Raw genomic sequence first — 25,289 nt, 5'->3', positions numbered from 1 at the left:
AGTCTTGTATATGCAAATGAATTGGAAGCACATATTTCACTTGAATTTTCTATATTAAACACTGCTGGTAATCGCCTGTTGGCCCACTATAAGTACATGACTCTGGACCGTGACCCTTTTAATCAGGCATACTTATTCCTAATATGGAATATTATTCACGTGTTCATGATTAGTCACCACCTTGGAAATCGGGCATGTCAAGAGAGAGGGCACTTTCTACTCTACCAATACACCCTTCTTTACTAAACACATTATACATTTTATTTTCCTCCACATCTGCATATACTCGGCTGCATGAATTGATTTGTGTTCGGTTGTCCAATACCTCACCTCGTTGCAAATCACACACATAACTTAGCCATATCTTCGACATGAACATCTGAGAGTCCAACATGCTATCATGAGAGGAACCAATTCAGCATTCTGGACAAAGCATTTCTCAGAATTTGTAACTCTCAATGCTTTCTTTTCGCTGCCACAAATCATACATCACAACAACGTAACCTCAGAGAGTCCCAAAAATTGACACTGGGATCCAACAATCATGAGCCACGGTGAAAACGAACTGGGCAGTCACAATGGCCCAAATACAGAGGGCATATACGCTTTTAACAAAGTGATCTCTGTTCAGGGAGACCTGATCATCGAGTACATTGCTCCTGGTGACTCCACGTCAACAAGCCGGAGATGGCAGGTGGCAAGCGAGCTTCTCAGCTCCAATAGTCCATATTTTCATACCCTGCTGGATCCTATGAAATTCTCTGAAGGAAGACAATTCAATGCTCAAAAGCAAGCATGGAACGAAGCCCAAGGATCAAACTCTGCCTCACAGCATATGTTACCCACGGTGAGACTCCCCGGGGGCATGTTGACCAGCATGTGCGGGGAAGACGCTATCGAGCTTTTCTTGCAGATATTATGCGTGAACTGTCTAAACGAGGAAGACACTGCATCGTTTGAACATGAGTTGAAGTCCCTGTCTACATCACTTGTTGCGAGGTTGATTGATCTTGCCGACTCATTCAATTCTCCACGTATTGTTCAAGATATACTGCGACAAGTTGGATACTCATATGGCAAGACGAAACCTTCGCTCATTGCCAAGCTTAGCGTTTCTTCGTTACAGATGAAGGAAGATCGGATTCGGCAGATCATTTTGATATCTGCCTTCCTCAATGACTCAAGAGTGACTAAAATCATGACCCACGCTTTGTTGGTCATTGGATCCAGATTCTGGATCAATGGACTAGAGCATCCGGAGGAAGGAACTTTACGCTGGCGTTATCTACCAAACGGGCTAGAAGGTATGTTTCAGTCCCATGCTTCCAAAACACTATTCGAATACTAAATCCGGTGACCAACAGAGGAAATCTACTATAGACGCCAATGCGTTTTGAACACCATAACCGACCTCCAAGCCTATTTCCTACGAGTCTATGGAGGTCTCGAAGATCCTGACGGCGCAAAAGCGGCATCCAACACGAGAACACCAGGCGCAGCATTCACAACATCCGCGCCGCTAACCGTCCACCTGCGTCAATTCCAATGCCGAGGCGGATTAAATAACGCCAGTCAATGCGATCTTTTTCAATTGGGCCAAATGACCCGATTCTTCTCACTGCGCGCCAAAACCATCTTCCTAGGCTCGACCCTGATAGACCCCGACTTCAGCGCAACCCCCAACGAAGATGGTCATGTCGTTGATCAAGAGATAAATGGCCACTCCTCGAGTAAGCCTCCTGCAGGTCCACCGTCTGATATAACCGCCATCATCGCCTCTCTCAAACAATACCCCGATTACCCCATCGACGAAGCACATTCTGGCTGCGGTGTCCGGCGCCGAATTATGGCTCCGTTGGAATGCATTGAGAAATTCGTCTGGGATGATCGCGGTCTGCTCGGTATTATGTTACCAGCCTTAAACCCTCTTGTGTCAGATATCTCACACCCAGCGAGGTGGATACCATGGGCCGATCTGGTGAACAAGAAGCAAACAGTCGAGATTTCCTTCGCGAGGGTTACTGCAGTGCATTACCCGTCAACACCACAGAAAAACCAACTGAACCGCTCTACACCGCAAGAAGAGGTCGGCCGGTTATTGTTCACAGCAGCTAAGCGAGATTGGACTGCGAGTTCGGGTTGAATCTTCATAAGCTATGCTTGGATCAAACCTTGGATGTTGATATAGTAGATATATACGATATATACCAAGTATACTTTCACCGTTAGTAAACAAAACAAAGTAAACAGAAACGCAGGTCCAATTGCTAAATACGGAGATCCCTGTAACCCCAACATGATGCATCCTCCCTGTAAACGTCACGATGAGCAATGGTCCAAGAAGCTTATCTCTCTCCCTTTTGAGTGCGTGGGAACGCGACAGAATGACGACACTGAGAAGATATCAGATGGGTTGAGACCGGTCTGGGCCTGTTCTGCCCAAGGGTTTAGTCTCGTCGGCAACTGGGTATATCCATATGCCACGTTAAGCTGGTTCTGAGAGAAGCTTAGCTTTTAGGGTCTTGGGATCTGGTTGCATTTCGGTGAGGAATATGGGAGTTAATTTTGTGTACAGTGGAGGTTAAAATAAACTCTCTTGTTGGAGGCATCGCTATCTTGTATGACAAACTCGAGGTTCGAATAAGAAAGAAAGCTTTCGGGGTAGATATCATCTTGGACAAAGTCAGTATCAATTGAAGATCATGTTAGTGTACTTCAACATAGACCTAGAGGCAAGTGAAATCCAGAGAAGCAATAATAACTTTTCTCTATAACTTCAGCGTCTATATAAAATCAGTCGCAATGCATTCTAACTTTCTCTCGAGCATGCAATGAAGCGACAGGAGGAACAGAACCCAAATCCAAATAACCTCAAAGATGCTCCAATTTGGTTCTCCTTCTATCTTGCTGTGCTTTTTTCGCTCTTCTTTGTCTTGTTCTTTTTTGATCTTATTATTATCCGACCTTAACAGACCGGGTCACCCCAGAAATACCCCATGTCAAGGTCCAGATTCCCAGAAGGGAAAAATGAACCCGTAATCTGACCTGTAGCAGGGTCATAGGGGAAGTACTCATCGTAAGGACTGCGATCCGAGATATCCATCTCTTGCTTGATGAATTGATCCAGGAAATCTGGCGCTTCGAGACCGTATGGCTGCTGCACTCCAATCGAACTATCTGGTTGATCTATGGGCGAGCAGGTGATAGGATCCAGCTCTGTGGCATTGGCATCAACAGCTGCAGTCGTAGGCAAATGGGCACATGGATCCAAATCCAATGATAAATCACCAGTTGGGTCTTCTGCCATGCCCATAGGGTCTGCGGTGTCAGGGAAGAGAGTGTCTGTTGAACACTCTTCATGGCTGGGGAAATCGTTGACATTGATTCCAATGTGTGGCGCTAGGCGGCGAAGGAATCCATCACAAAGCCTCCAGGCTCTTTCAGAAGCAAGGCTCGTCTTCGATAGAGTGGACAACCAGTCCAGAGCTTTTTTCGCGGCTTTGGAGACCATGGTTGCCTTTTCGGGGACGTGTTGGGCGTGAAATGCCAATTCCAGGAGGAGCACTGTAACTGCCTGCATCAGGTAGTGGAGGGTACACCACCACGGCGACATGCGGTATAGCAGGGCTGCATCTGGTGTATCGGGGAACAGTGTGAGCATGTGGCACGCGGCCTCGACACACTCTGCGGCAGTTTTGTTGCAGAACTCGTATGTCTTGTCGTCCTCTGATTCCGCTTGCTTCAGGCGACACAGACATGGTCGGGTGATGCCGATTTTGGTGCTGTAGAATAGGAAGGCTAAACCCATACGCTGGTTGATGGGGCATTGTGATGTCTGTGTTGAAGTGAAATCGTAGGCTGGGGGGAGGTTCATGAACCATGAATCGATCTCGAGCATTAGGCTTTGGATGGTGAACTCTGTGCTTGCCCATGGTGATTGCAGTGCTTCTGGGCTGTAGAGTTTGACTGTCATCCGCTTGGAGATGCTAGTCAATGAGGACAGCTGCAGGAAGTAGAATGAAATGCATGGAGGCAGGCTCTTGAGATACTCTGCTCTATTCATCTTTATATCGCTTTCTCCAGGCGCATCATTTGATTCGGATTCCGCTGATGACTCTCGGTCCTCGCCGCTATTGCTGGCTGGCATTTGGTCGTAGTACATTGAGAAACTCCGTCTGTCTGTGCTGATTAGTCGGGCGACCTCTCCTTTCTGGAAATCACTTTCGTCGTAAGGTACCGGCATGGGTGTAGTGCAAGAACTATCAATGACACACGAGGGACGGCCAGTCATGACAGTCAGGAGATGTTCAAGGGTATAGAGCGACCACCATACCCGATAGCGAATCTCCTTGGAAGTATCAGAAGTGCTCGCGCCCACATTGCGGAGATGTAATCCCAGAGCCAATGCTCCTCGAATCGCAATTCCAGATAGTTTCCAGGCCCTAAAGAGACCAGCACTGTGAGTATATATCCAAACTGCCAGATCTACCAACTTACCGATTGATATGACCCGCCCCGGTAAGGTAGAACGAAGTGAGTCCTTCAACTTGCAGCTGTTGCAGATCAGGATGATGGAGAATCTGATTTTCCAGACTCAAAGCCCGCGCCCTTGAGAAATACATTTGGTGGTCATCTTCTTCATCCAACCATTCCGCGTAGGTCAATTGGCCATACTTTGACGCAATGGCAAAAATCATATTCAGTATGGCGAGCCACTTGTTTCCTGGCTTGAGAGCTGGCTGACTGAAGAAAACCTGGAACTGGGAGACAAATGTCGAGATCCCAATGATTGGAAACGATGGATGCACCGAGGTCAGATAGACATTGAGCAATTTGGTTGCTGGCTCACGAGATGGAACTGCACAAGCATCACCATGATCTGCAGTTGGAATATCCATATCATCAACGTAATAATTGGAACACACCACCCATGGATCACTGGGATTTTCTGGTCTAGGCGTCAAAGTTGGCGAAGGTAGACCGTTAACATCATCTGTGTTGAGAAGAGTGGCCGGCCATGCTTCACATTCGTTGTTAACTTCTTTGCTGAGCCTCTGGAGCCAAGTAATTTCGGAGCTTTTCCCGATAAACCCTGTTGCTCGCGCGGTTTCGTCCCGGTTGAAGTCTTCCTCCGTCTGGTCTCCGGATTCCAGAGGACTAACAGATGAAGCTCGAGAGGGTGGTGGCTCCGAACCAGAGCGCCAAAGTATGAATTTTTGGTCTCCGCCTGTTGTGATGGATGCATCTGGGTTAAGCGCCACGTCTGGGGCCAATTCCTGGTTGGTCTTAGCCTTTTTTGCTCGTGGGCGTGGATCGAGTCTCATACCGCTGCTAGGGCTATGTTTACCAGCTGTTCATCAGAGACTCCAAATCGATTGCTCAGCTTGCTGATCACATCTTCATATGCCTGCACCTTTGCTGATAAGCTTGCAAGTTGTCTTTCAAGTGGTTAGGATGTCAATATATGCAATGAGACCGAAACATGTAGTCTGTTCTTACCGTTTAGACTTCTCTCTTTTGCCATCAGTATAGCAGCAGATGATTCCAGCTTCTCGACAGTTGCGGCAGCCAGACTTGTCGCCAGTACACTTCGTCTTTCGCTGCCTGCAAGACTCGCAAGCCCGACGAACATGTCGACGATGGAACCTACCAGGCGAGGTGAAAGCCGACTCAGCTCCTTCCGCAAGTCGCGGAATTGCCATTTTCTTGCTACCAAGATCAGTATCGCGACGTTGGAGTTGCGGCACTGGATTATCCTATAGATCATTTATCAGAGTCGCTGCTATTCCTGCTCGCGTGAGCACTTACCACATTGGACAGCTGATTATACGTCTCAGCATCGGCGCATGATATATTAAAGAGGTTTTGCTGCTCGCTCCATGGCGGAAAATGTAAGCTACTCATAGTAAATCATCGGATTATGAGGACTGAAGCTGTTCAATGCTGTTAGGAAGAGTTGCTCGAGTCATATATAACCCCAGAAGACTTGCCTGAATGTGTAGATTGATCTTGAAATATATCCAAGTTCCATAGAACTATGAATATATTGAAGCGACGGTATCCGCAAGCACTTGCCGAGACATTGGGCAAAAGATGGAAATAGATCAGGAGGCGATGGGTCTTATAAAACCACCCCAAGGTTCGACCCAGAAGAAGCATATACCGGGGAAGTATGTGTCAAGAGAGGTTCGGGTTTCCAGCACCGCTTGGAATCGCAAGTCGGCTCGTAATGCTTTGTCGTTTTGACAAGGAGTACATCATGGCCACCGACCACCGAACTAGGAATAGTTGTTCGGTATTTGACCTCATAGCTAGGTACCTTGCTAGGAGATGAGGCAAAAAGTTCAACGTTTTTATGAGCAACACATCCTTCTCGCAGTTGTTTGATCACGCTATTTGCCTTCAACCAACCATAATTATAGGCTAGCACCTTATCACATACCAGGGGAATTATGGTATTGGCTTAACCATTTAATAATTTCCCCGGGAATTCATGCTTGACTAGGCTGGCTTTCGGTTGTTGGAACCGTCTGGCTCTGGACTCCGATGAGACGACCAATGGACCAGATATAAGAAATAATTTGAGTGTCAAGGCTTCCAATCATGGACTGACAATGGTGCTGCCAGAAGCTCTTGCAAGCCCTAAACACAGGTCATATTGTAGAGCTAGAACTGCCAATGTAAGACATGCTACCCTCTGTCCGAATATTCAAGATCTGATAAATTCTCCTAGTAGTCGAATGTAGTGGCCAGACCAGGCCGATTGAAGTCAATCTGACGTGTTTGACGGTAAACGGAGGCGCGATTTCGAGATTCGTCCCTGGTTAACTTTCAGGCCGGACCTGAAGGGGAAGGTGTGTCAACAGGGGAAACGTACGCAAAGCTTTACGGCAATTGGTACGAGAATCTCTCGTTTGTTTGGGTATATGACGTTCATATCTCTGACGCGGCGTTACGTGGAGATGACTCTATGGTGAGGCCTCCAGGGCTGGTGTAGTAGGCTTAGCCGTAAAGTTTGAGTTAACCTAATCTATTAATCCATGACTAGGTATGCACGGGAATAATTGTTTGTTTTTGGCAGATATGGCCATTATACATAGCGATAGTCATATTTGAAACCGAAGTTGGCTGTTGCACAAGCTACGATATATATCGCTCGGAAGCGAGCCTAAAAGCAAAGGACATTCTAAATTATGATTAGAGATGTAGTTCAGAACGAATTAAATTTCCCCATTAGCTCTAATTCGTCTTAAAAAGGGCTAATCTTTTGCACAAGACTATAGAAGAAAGAGGCTGGGAAGATAATCAAATCAGGCATTGGCTTAACACGATCTTGGAAGCAAAATAGAACACCACCACAGTCCGAACATCATTAGGAACCTATACAATAGTAATCCAAGCCCATTTTTTTACTCAATGAGGAAGTTCTCAGCAACGCTACGGACATCCTTGGAGAAGCCGGCGTTTTCACCCTCCATCTCTAGGAGAGAAACGCTGTGGACGTCGACATCCACGAAGGGCTTGGTCTTTGTGAAGCGAACGCTCATGGGGAAGAATTCGTTCTCATCGGCGTCGGTCGCCTCGAATTCGAAGCTGCCGGAAGCGTTCGACTCATCGACAGCACCCAGGTTCCAGTCCAGACTGTCTCCGGAGACCTCGTAAACTGCATCGAAGCTGGATACTGCGGGCTCCGCTGAGCCGTAAGGAATGGTAACGACAACATCCCGCAGACTGTCCTCGCCAGTGAGCTCATACTCCACGGTCACCGTGGTTGAGTCAGAGCCCTTGTTTACCCAGACGGTGAATGTGATGGGAAGAATATCGGCATTGTCAGCCGAGCTGGCCACACGCCACCGCAGAACACCGATGGAGTTGTTGGCGGGGAATCGCTTGGTAGTATCCTTCAATTGGATGGCGGAGGAGCTGGTGAAGAGGGCCTTGTCGACGTTGGGATGAGTGCGGAATTGTGCGCCATGTGTGGGGACAGCCTGACATTCAAGTCGGAGCTTGGTGAATGAAGGGTCGGTGATGCGAAGCTGCAGGTCACCCTTGACCTCGAATGATTTCAAGGCACCCTCCCGAGTCAGGGTGGCTGAGATGGTCTCGGCGATTGTGAGATGGATGGGTTCCCGGTCCGCATTGAGGGACACGCGCGCTGAGGAAGTTTCTTGCACGGGGGTCGCGATTTGAGGAGTCACCAAGGGGCTCTCTTCCTCAGGCTCGGGTCCTAGATCACCCCGCACCTTCTCGTAGATATCGGTTGCCTTGGACTTCTTGCCAAGTTGCATACCCTTGCCGCGGGTGGGAATGGGCCTAGTATCACGCAGTCAGCAATGCCCCGGCAACGAACAGGTGACGGGTCCAGCGAACGTACTTGGAGAATGTTTTCTTCTTCTCGGCCTCATATGAATCGTAGGTGTCGGGCACCGACGGACGGGACGGCGGTGTGTAGACGGGGTAGGATGGGGTTCTTGGGGCCGCACCACGACCTGTGCGAGCAGCCTCCTTGCGCTGCATCTCCAACTGCTTCGCCTTCCTCTTGCGCTCCTCGCTGGCCTCCAACTCTTTGTTCTATCGATGCCTGTTAGCCACAGACCAAACCCGCGTGCTATCCCGCAACGTACCCGCTCAATAATCTCTTGGATTCTCTCCTCGTGACTCTCCATTTCCAAAAAGGTCTTAATCTGAGACAGAGAGAGGTTCTCCCGGTATCCCAATGTCACCAACTCATCGAATGCACTCAGGAGTTCGAAGGCATTGCGGAGGATCTCCCGCTCGTCCAGGCTCTTGCAGATGCTGGTTGTGACTTGCGCGAAGAGGTGGAGACTGTCGATGTCTTGTAGAATGTTGGATTGGCGGTTGGTGATCAGGACAATGTACAACTCGTCCAATGGCTGATAAACGAAGCGCACGTTGTCTTGCTCAACAGTGGTATGCTGGGTTCCGGAGTCCGCAAGCTTGGGGAAAGAGGCGAGGAGGGCTTCGATTCGCGACCGAGAGATCTCTCGGAATTGGCGCGAGAGGACCGCTTTGCCTCCGCGAGTACAAATCGACGCTGCCAGAACGACCTGTTGTGTGTTGATTAGTTGATCCACCCCGCGAAATGGCTCACACAGGGGCATACCATGGTGAAGGAGGCGTCAGTCAATGACAGTGAAAATATTCAGGGGAAGAAATGGCACAGAGACCACAGAATAACAGTTAGAGTGGACTAAACAAGCATATGCGGTGATGGCAACGGTAGGGAGCTACTCTGTTCACTTCGGCGGATGGTCCGTGCACCACTTTCGCTTAGTCCGCAACCACTTTCTTCCTCACTTCACCTTTTTCCCACGCTTTTGATACGCCTTGCCCGCACCCGCTTCATCGTTCTCTTTTCTCTTCCTAGGTTTTCTACTTTTACAGAGAACCGAGAGGTGTTTCTCGTTCAACTTTACATCCACTTCGTGCGTTTTCATGGAAGCTCACCACTGAGCCTTCCATCACGTACCTGTGGCACTCAAACAAGTTCACGCGTTTTTTTTTTTTTGCCATGACAGCAGTTCCTTCTGTACCCTTCCCCGCCATGGAATTCCCCGCCGTGGAAGACTCTATGGAAATGGCCTCGCCCTACCAGGGGCAGGCCGACGATTTTGACATCGACATCGACTTCATGGAGGACCATGAGAAAGTCTCCAATATGGACAGTGATATGATGGGTGCCGAGGAATACACCAACGCATCCCAGCCTACCGAGTTCAACGAGACGATACACGATGCCGACATGGCCGATGAGCCCTCCGAGGGGTCGATGGTCGATGCCGACTACGTCGACCAAGACAACGATATTGATGTGAATTTTGGGGAAGAGACATACGAAGCTGAGATGATTGAAGACGATCAAGTCGAAGACGTTGATATTCCAGTCCCCACTATTCAGTTAGAAACCACGACCCCCAATGAAGATACCAGCAAAAGCAAACCCATCGAGGTAAATGAGAGAGTCTCAGCCATGGCCGAGCAACCTACACTGGAAGTACAGGAAACCCCGAGTGCCCCTGCCGAATCTCAACACGATCAAGTTGAGCCTCAGATACCTGAGGCTCAGGTCCCTAGCACCGAAGCCGTGTCCACCAAAGATGACGGCCTTGCCCAGAACCCGACCGAAAATGTCACTACGACCGAAAACAACGAAGATCACGAAAACGCCGATCTTGGGCGAGAGGTGAATGAGGCAGCAACCCCTTCTGTCTCAGCGACCGATAAGAACCTCGAGGCAACTGAAGGCCTCGAGACCACTCAAGTCCAGGCTTCTCTTGAAGAGCCCCAAGCTGCTACCGCCACAACTGAGCATGCTGAGACACAGTCTTCGCATGAAGGAGAGGACCACGCTGAGCATGGAGATGAATCTCTACATCCTGTGAAAATTTATTATCAGGACAATGAAATTGCTCTTTTCCCCCCTCTGGAGGGTGACTCCGCAGAGACATTCTTCCTTCACGATGAAGATGTGGCCTATGAAAACATTGGTGAATTGTTTAAGGCTCTGCGCCTGGTGCTCCAGGGTAATGTGGCGGACAATGAGGTCCTCGTTATTGATATCGACGTGCTTGGTATCCAAATGACAGAGGTATGTCTCTTCCCTTTTTTTTCCCAGTCGATCAACGAACTAACCCCTTTTCCAGGACTCTTTCCACGCATCTCAGGTTACTTTGCACCAGATCGTGGACCTTTACCTTCGACTTTGTCACAACGATGGCACCACGGATGCTGAAGCTCTCTATCTAACACTAAGCAGCAAGCGCGCGTTCCCTGCTGAAATCGCTGATCTCCTCGACGCTGCAAATGAAGGCAAGGGACTCTCTGGAATTCACCCGTGGGCTGATTATGATGAACATGAGCCCGGTTCTGAAGATGATATTGAAATTCATGAGACTGAGCAACATGAGGATGGATCTTCCAGCGAAGAGGCTCAGCCAGAACAATTAGACCATGAAGCTAAGCTTGCTCTGTCCGGCGAGGAGCAGGCTCCCGCAGATATCGTGGGTCAAACCCAGGAAGACCGCCCCGATGATGCCCAAAGAAAGGATTTGCCGCAGGAGGATATTGCATCTGCCGCTGCCCAAGAAGAGACGCAAGCTGCACCAGAGTTTGACGCTCTTCAAGGTTCCCCTCAAGGCAAAGAGACTGATCAGTTTGACCATTTTGAGCACATTGAAGGCGAACATGTCCAAGAAGATGGTCCCTACCATGATGATGAAGCCGAGACTCACGATGATCGAAATGTAGATCACTACGATTCGGAAGGCCAACAGACCGAGTCTACGGCCACTGTGGCCCCGCTTTCTGGTGAGACTGAGATCACCGAGCTGATCGAGGATGTCTCTGCAGATGCTGCGGAAGCCAACCATGACCAAAATGAAGATGAAAATGATGGGTTCGACGCCGACTACTATAACAACGAGGACAATGGTTTCGGTGATGATCAACAGAACTTCCAGGATGAATCTGCCGGCGAGGATAACGATGCTGGTGCTCAACAACCTGCTGGTCATGCATCCGGTCCTGATGGAGATGGAGATGAATTAGGTGCTGCCCCCACGGACGAAGTCGTGTCGGCAGATGCCTTCGACAACGAAGGCGCTCACACTTCTCATGACCAAGCGGAACCGACCTTAAACGGTGTGCCACAAGACGAGTCTGGCAAGGAGCAAACCCCTGATCATGCAGATGATTTGCTTGAGATAGCTCCAGACGTGCTGCGAAGCCCTGCGAAGGATACCGAGCATGAACCCCTTGATCACATTGAGAGCGTAGACTCCGGCGAGCCTGAGCACGAACTCGCTCACAATGATGGTGCCGACGAGCAACATTTCAATAAGGACAACTTTGGCGAACACGACCCCAAGTTGGAAGAATCCGAGGCAGTCGTGCTGGCTGAGGCAGACCCTTCCCTCGCGGATTCCGAGCCCAGCGCGAACCTCTCTGCCAAACGGTCTCGCGAAGACGACGACGACGATGAATGGGATCTCGTGGAAACCACCATTGACACCAAGCGCCGCCGGCCGTCGTAAACCCGCTGTCACTGGGCCCGGTCCAAGGGCCTTTTGCCTCCACCCTCTCCTACCATGTGGCCTCACCTTGGATGATGGCCACTTTCCACCCTCTACTAATCATACTTACCAGCGACGACCTCGGCCGGCGGACGCAGTGTCATGTTTGATAATTAACTACTCACAGGTATGTTCGACCCTTTCCCTCTGCGCTTCCGTCCCCGGTTCCTGGGACCCGCGATTTCTTTGTTCGCCTCCTCGCATCTGGATCAAACCCCGGTCCGCGACACATTCCCCTATTCCCCTGATTTTCATTTGCATTTTCTGCCTTGCTGGTTCTTTCCTTGCGATTTCGAGATACCACGTTTGGTCTTCGGCCAAAATCTGTGTTCGGTGTTGATGGATGTTGGGACTTGTTTTTTTAAACCCTCCATAGGACTTAGGCGTATCGGCGCGATGGGATATTCCACGTGTAGCATACCACAGAGTTACATGTATTCCTATTCTTATTTTATGCTGCATAAAAAGTAGACCAGTGCCTCGAATTATGAACACAGTTGGAATGTAACTCCCATGTCTCAGCACTCAGCTCTTATGGGGACAAGGGTGGAAGTACCGGCACTAGTCGTGGTCGTTGGCCAGTTTCCACTTCATAAACGCCATGGAGTCAATAGTATGAGTTTATTTAAGATGAATGACTATGTATAGAAATGCCGCATTCGGAGCTGAAACGATCGCCGCACTCATTTCAGGGTCCAAGAAATGAGAAATGCAGGCTCAGGTACCGAGGGATAATCAATGTGACTAGTAATAAGTAACAAGGGACTGGTTGCGCAGGACTTCCAAGGTACTGGAACTGGCCACCTAATTATATTCTGGAGTGTAAAACTTATCCCGATATTCAGATCTTCCTGTTTCAAGACTTTTAATTACAAGTCGATTCCAGGTCGCCGCTCCAGACTCAGCCGTTCTCTTACGCGTCCCGATCGGCCAGGCTTGAAACCGGAACCCCACCGCACGCAGGCACCACATCTCAGCCTTCTTCCTTCATCTTAACATCCCCGACTTCACTTTTAGACTTTCGTTTTTGTTTGCTCCCCTTCGCTCATTCGAGTCGCTCGCTCATTTCCCCGATCCATTGCCGGCCCTGGAGGTCTTTCGACAGTAGGAGCACTCGGCTCCTCAGGAATTACGTCAAGATGCTTCCAGACAAGTATGGCTTCCCTTTCGAATGGCTGTGGATAAGCTGGCCAGAAGCTCTAACATCGTTGCGCGCAACCCCTTAGATATGTCGGACTCATCCTAGCCATTGTTTCGACTATGGGAATCGGCACGAGTTTTGTTATTACGAAATTGGTTCGTCTGCCTCCGACGTTGCGATCATTCGACCTGGATGGAACTCGGTCGGGGAATGGGACGGTGAGCTAATGAGTTTGCTACAGGGTTTGAATCATGCATCCGAGCGACATGGCTTCGAGGGCGAAGGATTCTCATATTTGAAGAGTCCCCTGTGGTGGGCTGGTGTCTCTCTACGTACGCACCCTGCGCCAAAATCGACGATTGGGCTATGCAGAAGCTAATGAGGTTGATAGTGGGACTCGGTGAAGTGGCCAACTTCGCGGCATATGCGTTTGCGCCCGCGATTCTCGTGACGCCGTTGGGTGCGCTGAGTGTGTTGATCGGGTAGGGAGCTCCCGAGATGGTGTGCGTGGATACAGGGACACAAGGCTGACAATCACAGGTCGGTCCTCGGCTCGTACTTCCTCAAGGAGAAACTGGGCGTTTTGGGGAAACTGGGGTGTGCGATGTGCTTGTTGGGTTCGGTTATTATCGTTCTTCATGCGCCTCCCGACAAGCAGGTGGAAACCGTCAATGAGATCCTTGGATATGCTGTTCAGCCAGGTATGTCTCGAGATTGGTTTGCGGCACTGGCAAATCGCTGACTCTCTCTACGCAGGGTTCCTCATCTACTGTCTGGCGGTCGCGATCTTCTCCACGCTGATGATTTACCGGGTTGCCCCAGTCTACGGCAAGAAGAACCCCCTCATCTACATCTCGATTTGCTCCACTGTTGGGTCGGTTTCAGTCATGTCTGTGAAAGCGTTCGGCATTGCGGTCAAGTTGACATTTGCGGGCAACAACCAATTCGTCCATGCCTCTACTTACGTCTTCGCCATTGTGACCGGATTCTGCATTCTCACTCAGATGAATTACTTCAACAAGGCATTGAACTCGTTCTCCACCTCGATGTAAGTGAGATGACTCTCAGGATGAAGACACGGTACTCACATATGGTCTCTGCAGTGTGAACCCGCTTTACTACGTCACCTTCACGACCGCGACCCTTTGCGCCTCATTCATCCTTTTCAAGGGATTTAACACCACAGATGCAGTCAACACGATATCTCTGCTCTGCGGATTCCTCATTATCTTCACCGGCGTGTACCTCCTGAACCTCTCGCGACACGACCCTGACGGACACCACATGGTGAACTCCAAGCTAGACGAGGACGGAGTGCCAACGGATGCTATTGCGAGCTTCCAGACTCGGCGCTCGATGCAGTCCCGCCGAAGCTCCTCGAGCGCATACCTGAATGGAAACGGCGACCGCGAGGGGCTCATCCACGCGTACGACGTGGAGCACAACGGAATAAACATGAATGATTTCGCAGAGGCAAGCGATGGGGAGCCAGGGCCGACGTTCCCACGTACCGACAGGACGACTGCGAAGCACACCAAGCGGAACAGTCAACTCTGATGGTATAGGGCTTCAATTGTATTTTTACTCTACGAAAATGCCAGAGTTGCAGAACTCGGGCTCAGGCAGAGAGATGTCTGAACGACTGGATATGACTCTGGGTTATGCGTTTTGTTTTGTATATAGTCTTCTCTTGGATTTCTTGAATAGATGGTGGGGCCGATGATGTAGTCAGCTGTTTATGGAACATGCCCATCCGAGATTCTAACTCTTCCCTCTCTGCCTCTTCAGGCTGTTTGATAGTCGCCAAAACCAAAGGGGGAAGCAAGATGCCCAGTCTCCTGCGCAAACTGGTTATCGTCGCCGCAGTCGACGGCCTAGTCCTTCACGCAGCCAACTCCCGATCTAACAGCGGATGCAATAATGAAGCCTCCTCAATCCGCATCGACTACAAAACGAACAAGATAACCGCCCTGCCAACCTCGGCCTCAGAGCCTCTCGACGGAAAAGACGCCCTAGAAGCCCACGGTCTAATCGGTACGTGAAACAGCTATCCAACCCCACAGAAACACAACCTAACCCGCGGGGGTGAACAACCCACACACCCCACAGGCCTATTATCCGTCGCCTCATACTCATTCCTGGTATCAATCACACAGCGCGAACAGGTCGCCCAAATCCAAGGCCGACCCGTCTATGCCGTGACAAACGTGGCCATCATCCCCATCTCCTCCCAAGCAGACGCCACCCGCGCAATCATACAAGCTAGAAAGGATACAGCCCAGGTGATCCTCTCTCTCGACTCCTCCGATGAAGATGAAGACGATCTCCCGGATAATGAAATAGATCGCGAGGAGGTAGAGATTGGTAGCTTGCCCGCGTCGCCGACTCGTGAGTTGCACCATGCCCGCGGTGCTAGCGCTGGAAGCATCGCGGAAGATGTAATCGGCAAGCGGGTTCGTTTTGGTCGCTTTGCGGCTAATTGGTTGTCGCGTAAGAACTTGGGCTTGCCTAGGCCTGGTGCTTTGGAGCAGGATGCCCCTGCCACTGCACCTGCTCCGGCTCAAGTGGCTGAGTCTGAACCACCATTTGATGACGATGCGCCCAGCCCTTCGAGTGAGGCCCGTGATGCAAAGGATGAGCCTTCTTTGCAGGCGGGTACGCTTGATGGACCGGGCGAGTCGGATTTCGATCGGTTGAAATCTGGTCAGGCTACTGATCTCTTGCCGAAGTTGTTGAGGTATACGAGGCTTTTGTTTGCTTCGCGCAATTTCTTCTTTGCTTATGATTATGATCTTACGCGTTCTCTGCACACGCAGGAGGCTAGGAAGGATTTGCTTCCACTTCATAAAGTTGTTGATCCGTTGGTATGCGCGAACTATATGCTTGGGTACTTATTCTCTTGGGGTCTTGCTTACTGACTTTTTGCAGTATTTTTGGAACAGACATTTGATGAATGCATTCATTGATAATGGAGCTCATGGTTTTGTTTTACCGCTTATTCAAGGCTTCGTTGGCCAGCGTGAATTTACCATTGCTGGCGCTGAGAAGAAGTCGTCAGAAGAACTCACAGGAGGTAAAATTCTCGGTGAGAAGCACGAGGCTGAGGCTGTTGAAACCGATGCCAGCAAGCGTGATTACCTTCTGACGCTCATTTCTCGACGGTCTGTTAATCGGCCGGGTCTTCGTTACCTGCGCCGCGGTATCGATGACGAGGGCAACACTGCCAATACTGTCGAGACTGAGCAGATTCTTTCAGTTCCTGATTGGAATCCGTCTCGCCCTGCCTACTCTTATATGCAAGTCCGAGGCTCAATCCCGTTGTACTTTTCTCAGTCGCCATATACTTTAAAGCCAATTCCTGTGTTGCATCATTCAGCGGATACCAATCTTCTTGCTTTCAGCAGACACTTCCGAGAGTTCAGTCGGAGGTACGGGAAGATCCAGGCCGTTTCCCTCGTTGACAAGCTCGCCGGTGAATTGAAGCTAGGAGAGCAATATGAGAGATACACGCAATCCTTCAATGAAGCCGGTGGCATTGATGGCACTCCATTGAGCCTCGAGTGGTTTGACTTCCACCGCGAATGTCGCGGAATGAAGTTTGAGAACGTGTCTCGTTTGGTCGACCGTCTGAAAGACACACTGAACGAGTTCTGCTACACAATCCTCGTAGATAACGACATCCTGCAGACCCAAAAGGGTATCATCCGAACCAACTGCATGGACTGCCTTGACCGCACCGGCGTCGCCCAGTGTGCATTCGGACAATGGGCCCTCGAGCACCAACTCGAGAACGAAGGCATCGATATTGACTTCGGCCGCGACTCTTCAACTCAATGGTTCAACACGTTGTGGGCCGACAACGGCGACGCTATCTCCAAGCAATATTCATCCACCGCAGCCCTCAAAGGCGACTACACCCGCACCCGTAAACGAGACTACCGCGGCGCCCTCAACGACTTCGGTCTCACCCTGTCGCGATACTACAACAACATCGTCAACGACTTCTTCTCCCAAGCCTGCATCGACTACCTCCTAGGCAACGTCTCGACCCAAATCTTCGACGAATTCGCCATCCAACTCCAAACCACAGACCCAGGAATTTCCGTCCAAAAGCTCCGCCAAAACGCGATCGACACAAGTTGCAAAATAGTCATCAGCAGCCCCTCCGAAGACTTCCTCGGTGGCTGGACAATGCTCACCCCGCGCCAACCAAATACCCTCCGCACATTCCCCTTCGAAGAATCCGTCCTCCTCCTCACAGACGCAGCCGTCTATAGCTGCCGCTTCGACTGGGAAACAGATAAAGTCCGCTCCTTCGAGCGCATCGACCTCCGCTCCATTTCCCGCATCCACTATGGCACTTACATCACCTCTATCCTGACGGAGAGCCAAGCAAATGAAGCGAGTAATGTCGGCCTTGTCATCGTCTACAGAGACGGCGATGCAAATACCCTCCGTGTTAACACGCGCTCCCTCCAAAGTGATGTTAATATGAGTTCGCTTGAGACAACTGCTAGTGCGAATAGCGAGTGGGATCTTGTTTCTTGGTTACGTGGTGTGAAAAGAGCTACGACGCGCTTCGTTGCGTTTAAGGGATTACCTTTGTCGACTTCTGTGGCCAGTCCACGGCTTGGTCCTACAACCGGTGTGGTGAAAGAGATGGATCGGGTGAGGTCTATCGCTTTGGATATTGAACGCGCTATGCTTGCTGGTGATGGGAGGAATGTTGAGGCTTCTTCGACTGTTCAGGAGTCGGATATTATTTCTCTTGCTGATGCGAAGAAGAGGACTGGGTGGTTGGAATATTTGGTTTATGATTTAAAGAAGATGGTTTGGGCTTGATTGTGGGCTTTCTTGTCTTGTGTGGCTTCTAGTCCATGGCGAAGTGTGATGCGGTGTCTTTGGGAAGGTGAAGGCGACTGGCGATCCGTTGAAGTTCACCATAGCGTTGACGTTCCCTTGCCCATAGTGCGTTATTGCGTGGTGATTGATCGCGCTGATATCCCATCGGTGCTACTGCAATATTACATACGGGCTACCTTACTGAGGATACTGATTGCGTACCTCTTACCCATGGGCACGACGCATGGGGTGAATTGCTGCCAGGCTTTAGCGAAGTCGTGTCAGGTCGTTTGGTTTTGCCTTGGATTCGTTCAGGGAATGATGCGCGTTGATTCGCAGTCTGCACGCTATACGTTCCAAAATCTACAATGCTCTTCTTTCTTCGGGCTTTGCCATTTCGGATGACTCACTGCCAGTCTTGGGCCGATTTGTGGCTGGCTAATGGTTGACTCTACTTTAAAAGCGCTCAAAAGTAGATCTGATGTTTATTTGCTGGGTTGTCAGCTATAAATCCCCAAATCTGCTTTCTTTTCCCTCTGCCCAGGAGCATGACATACCCAGATGAGCCGCTGCTAGTCTTGAGCGGGTTCGTGTCCGGTCGCTTGGCGTCAATGACGGTCAGACGTGTCTTGTGCGTCTCTTCGCAGGCCTTGTCCGGTATATATTCCTCAATCTAGTTCTTTTTCTTCCTTCCTTCACTCCCTCACATAACTTGTCTGCGGGAGTTCGGCACGTTTCATAGGGATAACTCACTTTTATCCTGTAGCGAAATCCATATCGGTTTGTTTCATGGTCTTTTGAGTCCGGATGTATATCGCGCGTTCTTACACTGGGGCTCGCCGATATAAGATCCAGATGTTTCTCGCGCATTTCTATACGAGGGTTGCCCGCCATAAATTCCCAAATCTACCTCCAGTTTCTCTTTTCCTCCTTCATCGATGTCCAGTCCTGGTTGTTTGACGTTCTGATCAACCTTGGAAGGGTTCAAAGGTATCGCGCGTGTTTGTACACGGAGATTGCACGCTATAAGGTCCCAAATCTACTTCAATTTCCTTTCTCCCTTCTTCGCCTCTACGGTCTGGCACGTTCCAACAGTTTTGGGAAAGACTTGAAGGTTTCCATATTTTCATCTTTGATCTTGGACTGGCTTTACAGTTCTACACCGCCTTCCTATCTCAGCCACATTGTTTTTTTCTGCCTGTGCACCCCCTCTTGCGCCCTCGACAGTTCTCTTCGTTTCTTTGCTCTGCAATACCTTACGGCTTATTTCCAATTCCTTTATGATTTCTGGATCTGTGTAAGCAGACCAGCGCCGTGGGTGATCGCTTTGTTCTATCTGGGGAATCGAAGGGGCCCGTTCCCACATTCTCGGCGGGGCTCCTGTGCCACTCGCACTTTCGACTACACTTCTTACAACAGTCGACCCGAGTCCATACACCCAACAAAGATGGACTGGCAACCTCAGGAGGAGCCATTGAGGCAGCTGGCTTGCTGCCTCCGCGACTCTCTTATTGGAGGAATCGGTCCAGCTCGCAAGCAAGCTGAACAGGTAATGGCTTTCCCTTTTTTTGTCCGCCTCTGCGGCTCTACACCGGATGTAAACTGACTCCAAGTCCTCTACCGAAAGATGCTTGCTCAAGCGACCTCTTCTCCGGACTACATTAACTACATCACCTATCTCTTCTCCACCCCGCACCCTCCTGCCTCGTCGGGGATCACCAATGCGGAGTACAGCACCATTCGATTCGCCGCCGCCATGAACGTCAAGACCAAGATCTTCGTCGCTTACAGTACCATTTCCCCCCAGAGTCTGGTCTTTGTGCGGTCTGCGGCTTTGCTTGCGCTGCGCGACTCCGAACGCAACGTCCAGCGGGGTGCTGGTAGCATCATTACCGAGCTCCTCAGCCAAGGAGGCCTATTGGCCTGGCCCGAGGTCCTTCAGGAACTTTTGTCTCTCGTTGGCAATGCCTCTGGTGATGTTACCATTGGTACTCGGGAGGCTGCTATGGAGGCTCTACTGAAGGTCTGCGAGGACAACCGCAAGATTCTCGACCGCGACTATTCCGGACAGCGCCCACTCGACGTTATTATTCCCAAGCTCTTGGAGTTCAGCTCCAGTGAGAGCTCAAATATCCGTGCTACCGCTCTCAGTGCCGTCCACATTTTCCTTCCTTACAAGCCCCAGGCTTTGATGGCCTCGCTTGATCTTTTCCTTTCACAGTTGTTCAACTTGTCTGGCGACCAGGATACCAAGGTCCGGCAGATGGTCTGCCAATCTTTCTCTCAGCTGGTGGAGTTTGCGCCGGAGAAGCTTGCCCCGCATATGGAAGGTCTGGTCAATTATATCATCATGCAGCAGCAGTCTCAGGATGACCCGGAGCTCGCCCTCGACGCAGCCGAGTTCTGGATCGGGGCTGGAGAGCAAGCTCAGTTGAAACAGGCACTTGCTCCATTCATGCCGAAGATTATTCCGGTCCTTCTCCAGAACATGATCTACGAGGAGGATGAGGTCATTCGACTGATGGCCGAACAGGATGATGCTGATACCGAGGACCGTGCTGAGGATCTCAAGCCCCAGTTCGCAAAGTCCAAGGCAGACCGTTTGAATATGAACAAGCAGGGTGACCAAGCGAACGCCCAGGAGGAACAACAGGTCGAAGAGGACGATGATGAGCTGAGCGAAGGCGAAATTGAGGACTCCGAATTTGGAGACGATCCTTCCGGCAACTGGACTCTGCGCAAGTGTTCCGCTGCAGCACTCGACGTCTTTTCCAACGTCTACCATCGTCCCGTCTTTGAAATTCTCCTGCCATACCTCAAGGAGACTCTCCGCCATGAGCAGTGGCCCAACCGTGAAGCTGCGGTCCTCACTTTGGGCGCAGTTGCTGACGGGTGCATGGATGCCGTGACTCCCCACCTCCCTGAGCTCGTCCCTTACCTGATCTCACTACTTAACGATGCCCAGCCTGTCGTGCGACAGATCACTTGCTGGTGCTTGGCCCGCTATTCCGGCTGGGCGGCAGGTCTTCGTGACCCATCCCAGAAAGCGCAATACTTCGAACCTATGATGGAAGGTATTCTTCACCGCATGCTGGACAGCAACAAGAAGGTCCAAGAAGCTGCTGCATCGGCATTCGCTAGCCTAGAAGAGAAGGCGGATGACAACCTGTTGCCATATTGCGAGCCCATCCTGCGCCAGTTTGTCGCATGCTTCGGCAAATACAAGGACAGAAACATGTACATTCTCTACGACTGTGTGCAAACGCTGGCCGAATGTGTCATGAACGAACTTGCCAAGCCACACCTGGTCGATATCCTCATGCCTGCTCTCATCGGACGCTACAACTCTGTCAGCGACGAGTCTCGGGAGTTGTTCCCTCTGCTCGAGTGCCTTGGCTACATTGCTGCGGCCTACGGCGATGTTTTCGCGCAATTCGCACCACCTCTTTTCCAGCGCTGCATCAGAATTATCTATGAGAACCTGCAGGCATCTCTTCAATCGGCAAACAACGCCGCTTACGATGAGCCTGACAAGGACTTCTTGGTCACCAGCCTAGATCTCCTCAGTGCCATCATTCAGGCTATCGACCCGCATAAGAGTGGCGAGCTTGTATCCACCTCCCAGCCACGGTTCTTCGACATCCTTTGCTATTGCATGGAGGATGCCAACTACGAAGTCCGCCAGTCTTCATACGCCCTTCTGGGTGACTGCGCCATTAGCATCTTCCCGCATCTGGAACCTTTCATCCCCACCATCGCGCCCATTCTCATTAAGCAGCTCGACCTGGACCTCATCCGCGACGACGATCGCCACACCGGCTTCAGTGTTTTGAACAACGCCTGCTGGTCCTGCGGTGAGATCGCCGTGAACGATAACGCCGGCCTCTCGCCATACGCAGACAAGCTCTACCACAGCCTCCTCACCATCATTAACAACGAGGAGATTATCGATTCCGTCAACGAGAATGCGGCTATGGCATTGGGACGGTTGGGATTCTGCTGCGCCGACCAGATGGCGCCACGATTGAGCGAATGCTCTGGACCTTTCCTCAAGTCAATGGACAAGATTGACTTCACCCGTGAGAAGGCGTCGGCCTTCCTCGGTTTCAACCAGGTCGTCATGAAGAACCCCCAGGCCATGGAGTCGAGCCTCGTCGACTACTTCCAGGCCATTGCCACTTTCCCTGCTAAATCGCTGGCGCATGACGAGTACCGCGAGATTCAGGTCTCGTTCCAGCAGGTAAGAACATTTACTTCGGACTTCTTATACGTCCCGCTAATCTAGTCGCTCAGGTTCTCCAAGGGTACAAGAATATGATACCCAACTTCGACGACTTCCTTGGCCAGCTTCCCCAACCCGTGGCCCAGAAACTGCGTTCGGTGTACCAGATCTAGGCGGGGACCGTTTCGGCCTACGCTTACACCGTAGCGTCAGTTTGGCCCGAGATTTCACCCCCACGGGCAGGGCGAGCTGGGAGGAAATGGACAAAGTACATAGGGCCATGGGCCAATTTTTCTTTCTTTCGAAGTTAATAGTAAGAGGAGGGATATAGGGCGAAGGGCGGAGGAGGCTGGGGCAAAAATCATGGGATAGGAGCATTCTGCGATTTAGCCGTTTTTTTTTACGTTTACATCTCATGATTGCAATGGGCATGCATGATTCTGAAATGATCTCCATTTCTTCTTTACTTTTGCTTTGGTTTCCATTTTTATTTTATTTCTTGCATCCATTTGGCCCCACTGGTCAGGGCCGGATCCTAGGTAGTTTTTTCTTTCTTTCTCAGCGCTGGTTCGGCTTTTTTTTGTTCAAAAATTCATATCCCATTAGATAGATACCTAGGTAGATTAGATAGATACACATTAATAGAAATCTTAGGATTTCTCAACGTCGGTTTATAGTTTAGATAGTTACTTTGGATTAAAGAAGCGGGATTGTGTAGGTAGGTAGTGTGAGATACACAAAGAACAATCACGCTGTTTTAGAACTTAGTGGAGCTATATAAGGTCATAGAGTAGGAAAGCCCTCACTTAGCCATGAATAGGGTAGTATTGCTTGCTTTTAAGTAGCTCTTAGTTTGTATACTTATTGCCTCTAGCAATCTCTCAAATTACAACTAAACTTTCTTCACCAGTTCTCTTAAACAATGATTATTTAATATTTACACAACTCGGCTTATATCGAGTCTCGATAAACAACGAAGTATGGCCCGTCTCGGGATGGAGGCCAACTTGCAACATCCAGTGCAAATTGGGGCTCAATAGATTTATTGAGTGGTTCAATCAGTCTCTACACTCAAGTGCAGCTTCTGCGGGTTCGGTAGGCGCAAGTGGAGGAGAGAATGGATGAAAGGGATATCTAGGTCGAGAATCGCTAGATACAAAGTCCTAGAATGTCAGATCAGTGACGCTTTCGACCCTCGAAAGCGACGGCTGCTCCTCTTTTGCCTCGTCCCCGCCAAAGCCAGCCCAAACTTTCTTACCCACAGAAGGGCGAGGCTCTACACTCAGGTGCAGGCTGTGTAGTTCGTTTGGGCTCAATGAGCCTTGTTCTCCATAGATTCGACGCCCTTTGCCAAAGATCAGATGTAGAAATGATACACAGCAGTACTGGCTGGTGGGGGATGTCTGAAGGAGACCAGTGTTAGTATATGCTCACTCCTGTAGTCAGATAATGCACTCCTGCAAGTGTATTTTGAACATACCTCATTGTCTAACTCATTTTCTAGTTCATTTTCTGGCTCATTGTCTAACGGATAATCTCGTATATCCTCTAGAGATCTGAGGCGGATGACGGCCCGAAGCCGTTCGATAATCTCTTTTTTCAATTCTTTTTTCGCCCTTTTTCAAGTGCCTCGGATTGTTCATGTATATTGTATCAAGGTGTGAAAGGATATATGACCTATGACTGTATGAGCTACTTTGGTATCGTTAGCGGAATTTATGAGTTTGTCGCGGCAACTAGCCTGATTTCCTTGGAATTTATTACATCCATTGGACCCAGGTTGTGTATCTCTTTCATTGTTTTCTCAACAATGTTTTAGCAGCATTCTTGGGGTCAGGGTCCTTGATGTGGCCTGTTTCCTTTGCTGCGTACTTGGTTTCCATACCCAATAGGTGCTAGTATAAACAGACCAATCGGCACCACAAAAAAGACCGTCCTGCCCCCATGGCCTGTGCTTTAAAATCGCCAAATGACTGCCAAGTAAATGCGCAAAGGGCTCGTCGCTTAAAAATTGGGTCACGTCGAGTCGTTCTCATTTCGGTAATTTCGGAGCCATTGACACCCCGGTCGATCCCTAACGACAAAGCAGTATCCATGCTGCGAGGCCGCTAAACCAAAATGGACAAAAGTCGATCAGCCAGATCTCGGAGCAAACAAGGAAATGATGATCAGCGGGGATTTACAACGAACATTTGCGGTGCGCGAGAGTATTTTTGGATCAACGATGCACACTTAGTCTCCTTAGTCTCGTGCATCTTTACCCCCTAACGACTCGAAGGTGTGTACGTGTACTGTACCTGGATGTTTACTCCGTAGATATGCGAGGGCAAGAAAAAGCAAAGACATCAATAGATCCCACAGACCCTCAGAACTAATTTACTGTACTGTACTGGCCCCGAACTAACTTAACACTAACAAGAACACCTAGGAACAAGAGGAACAAGTCCACCCGATCCTCCATACTCAACAAGATAACCAGAGAAACAAAAACCAAAACCAAACCCGAAACTTCCGCTCCTCGCCTATTTGACGCGTGGTCTAGCAAGGCGTAGTCGGACATAAATTAAACAGTCGGCACCGAAAGCCCCAGCGCCCGTTCCCAATACCAAGACGCGAGCCTTTCCCTTAACCGCTTCTTTTCACGAAAAAAACGGGGCGTCTGCATACCATTTTGGACCCCACTCATACCGATACCAGCCTGGGCAGTCCAAGTCCAAGTCTAAGCACAAGCGTAATGCCAAGGACAAGCCAAATCTCACCCTGGTACCCGTTTTCTAACTGCTTATACTGCAGGGCCTAGTCTACCAAGGGCGTGGGTGCTAGTGGCGCCTTTTTCGAGGCTTCGGGCATTGTCGATATTCCGGCCTTTCCCGCTTACGGTAAGGCTGTTCGGCTATGGGTCTTGTGGCTTGGGGGATAAGAATGACGGGGCTATTGTGGGCATTTTGCTTGGGGACAGGTACTGGAGTTGGATTTTGAGGATCGACGGCCG

The 25,289-nt window shown here is 50.1% G+C and overlaps 6 protein-coding genes across 6 annotated transcripts; 5 read left to right on the top strand and 1 right to left on the bottom strand.

Moving 5' to 3' along the window:
* Positions 1 to 544: 544 nt before the first annotated feature.
* PENARI_c010G04194 (uncharacterized protein) lies at positions 545 to 2,143 on the top strand (the record flags this gene model as incomplete). Its single annotated transcript, XM_022632212.1, has 2 exons — positions 545 to 1,304; positions 1,365 to 2,143. 2 exons carry the CDS (start codon positions 545 to 547, stop codon positions 2,141 to 2,143), a joined length of 1,539 nt encoding a protein of 512 aa, XP_022487942.1.
* Positions 2,144 to 2,965: 822 nt separating this feature from the next.
* Positions 2,966 to 5,904, bottom strand: PENARI_c010G04037 (CeGAL family transcription factor; the record flags this gene model as incomplete). Its single annotated transcript, XM_022632209.1, has 6 exons — positions 2,966 to 4,442; positions 4,498 to 5,276; positions 5,327 to 5,418; positions 5,500 to 5,604; positions 5,651 to 5,756; positions 5,809 to 5,904. 6 exons carry the CDS (start codon positions 5,902 to 5,904, stop codon positions 2,966 to 2,968), a joined length of 2,655 nt encoding a protein of 884 aa, XP_022487906.1.
* A 3,628-nt stretch (positions 5,905 to 9,532) lies between these two features.
* On the top strand, positions 9,533 to 12,053 carry PENARI_c010G10209 (uncharacterized protein; the record flags this gene model as incomplete). The annotated part of the gene is made up of 2 exons (XM_022632391.1): positions 9,533 to 10,609; positions 10,665 to 12,053. 2 exons carry the CDS (start codon positions 9,533 to 9,535, stop codon positions 12,051 to 12,053), a joined length of 2,466 nt encoding a protein of 821 aa, XP_022488007.1.
* Positions 12,054 to 13,231: 1,178 nt separating this feature from the next.
* PENARI_c010G03063 (DUF803 domain membrane protein) lies at positions 13,232 to 14,790 on the top strand (the record flags this gene model as incomplete). The annotated part of the gene is made up of 7 exons (XM_022632180.1): positions 13,232 to 13,245; positions 13,319 to 13,388; positions 13,475 to 13,565; positions 13,625 to 13,715; positions 13,774 to 13,934; positions 13,990 to 14,281; positions 14,337 to 14,790. The coding sequence occupies 7 exons, from the start codon at positions 13,232 to 13,234 to the stop codon at positions 14,788 to 14,790; spliced, it is 1,173 nt and encodes a 390-aa protein (XP_022487763.1).
* Positions 14,791 to 15,059: 269 nt separating this feature from the next.
* On the top strand, positions 15,060 to 18,075 carry PENARI_c010G04985 (uncharacterized protein; the record flags this gene model as incomplete). The annotated part of the gene is made up of 3 exons (XM_022632236.1): positions 15,060 to 15,267; positions 15,343 to 16,097; positions 16,162 to 18,075. 3 exons carry the CDS (start codon positions 15,060 to 15,062, stop codon positions 18,073 to 18,075), a joined length of 2,877 nt encoding a protein of 958 aa, XP_022487742.1.
* Positions 18,076 to 19,522: 1,447 nt separating this feature from the next.
* PENARI_c010G11998 (putative importin beta-2 subunit) lies at positions 19,523 to 22,470 on the top strand (the record flags this gene model as incomplete). Its single annotated transcript, XM_022632442.1, has 3 exons — positions 19,523 to 19,624; positions 19,703 to 22,315; positions 22,369 to 22,470. 3 exons carry the CDS (start codon positions 19,523 to 19,525, stop codon positions 22,468 to 22,470), a joined length of 2,817 nt encoding a protein of 938 aa, XP_022487715.1.
* Between the last annotated feature and the right edge of the window lie 2,819 nt (positions 22,471 to 25,289).

Source organism: Penicillium arizonense (genome assembly GCF_001773325.1).
Source record: "Penicillium arizonense strain CBS 141311 chromosome Unknown PENARI_contig010, whole genome shotgun sequence".
Lineage (NCBI taxonomy): Eukaryota > Fungi > Ascomycota > Eurotiomycetes > Eurotiales > Aspergillaceae > Penicillium > Penicillium arizonense.
This window is presented reverse-complemented; position numbering and strand designations above follow the sequence as displayed.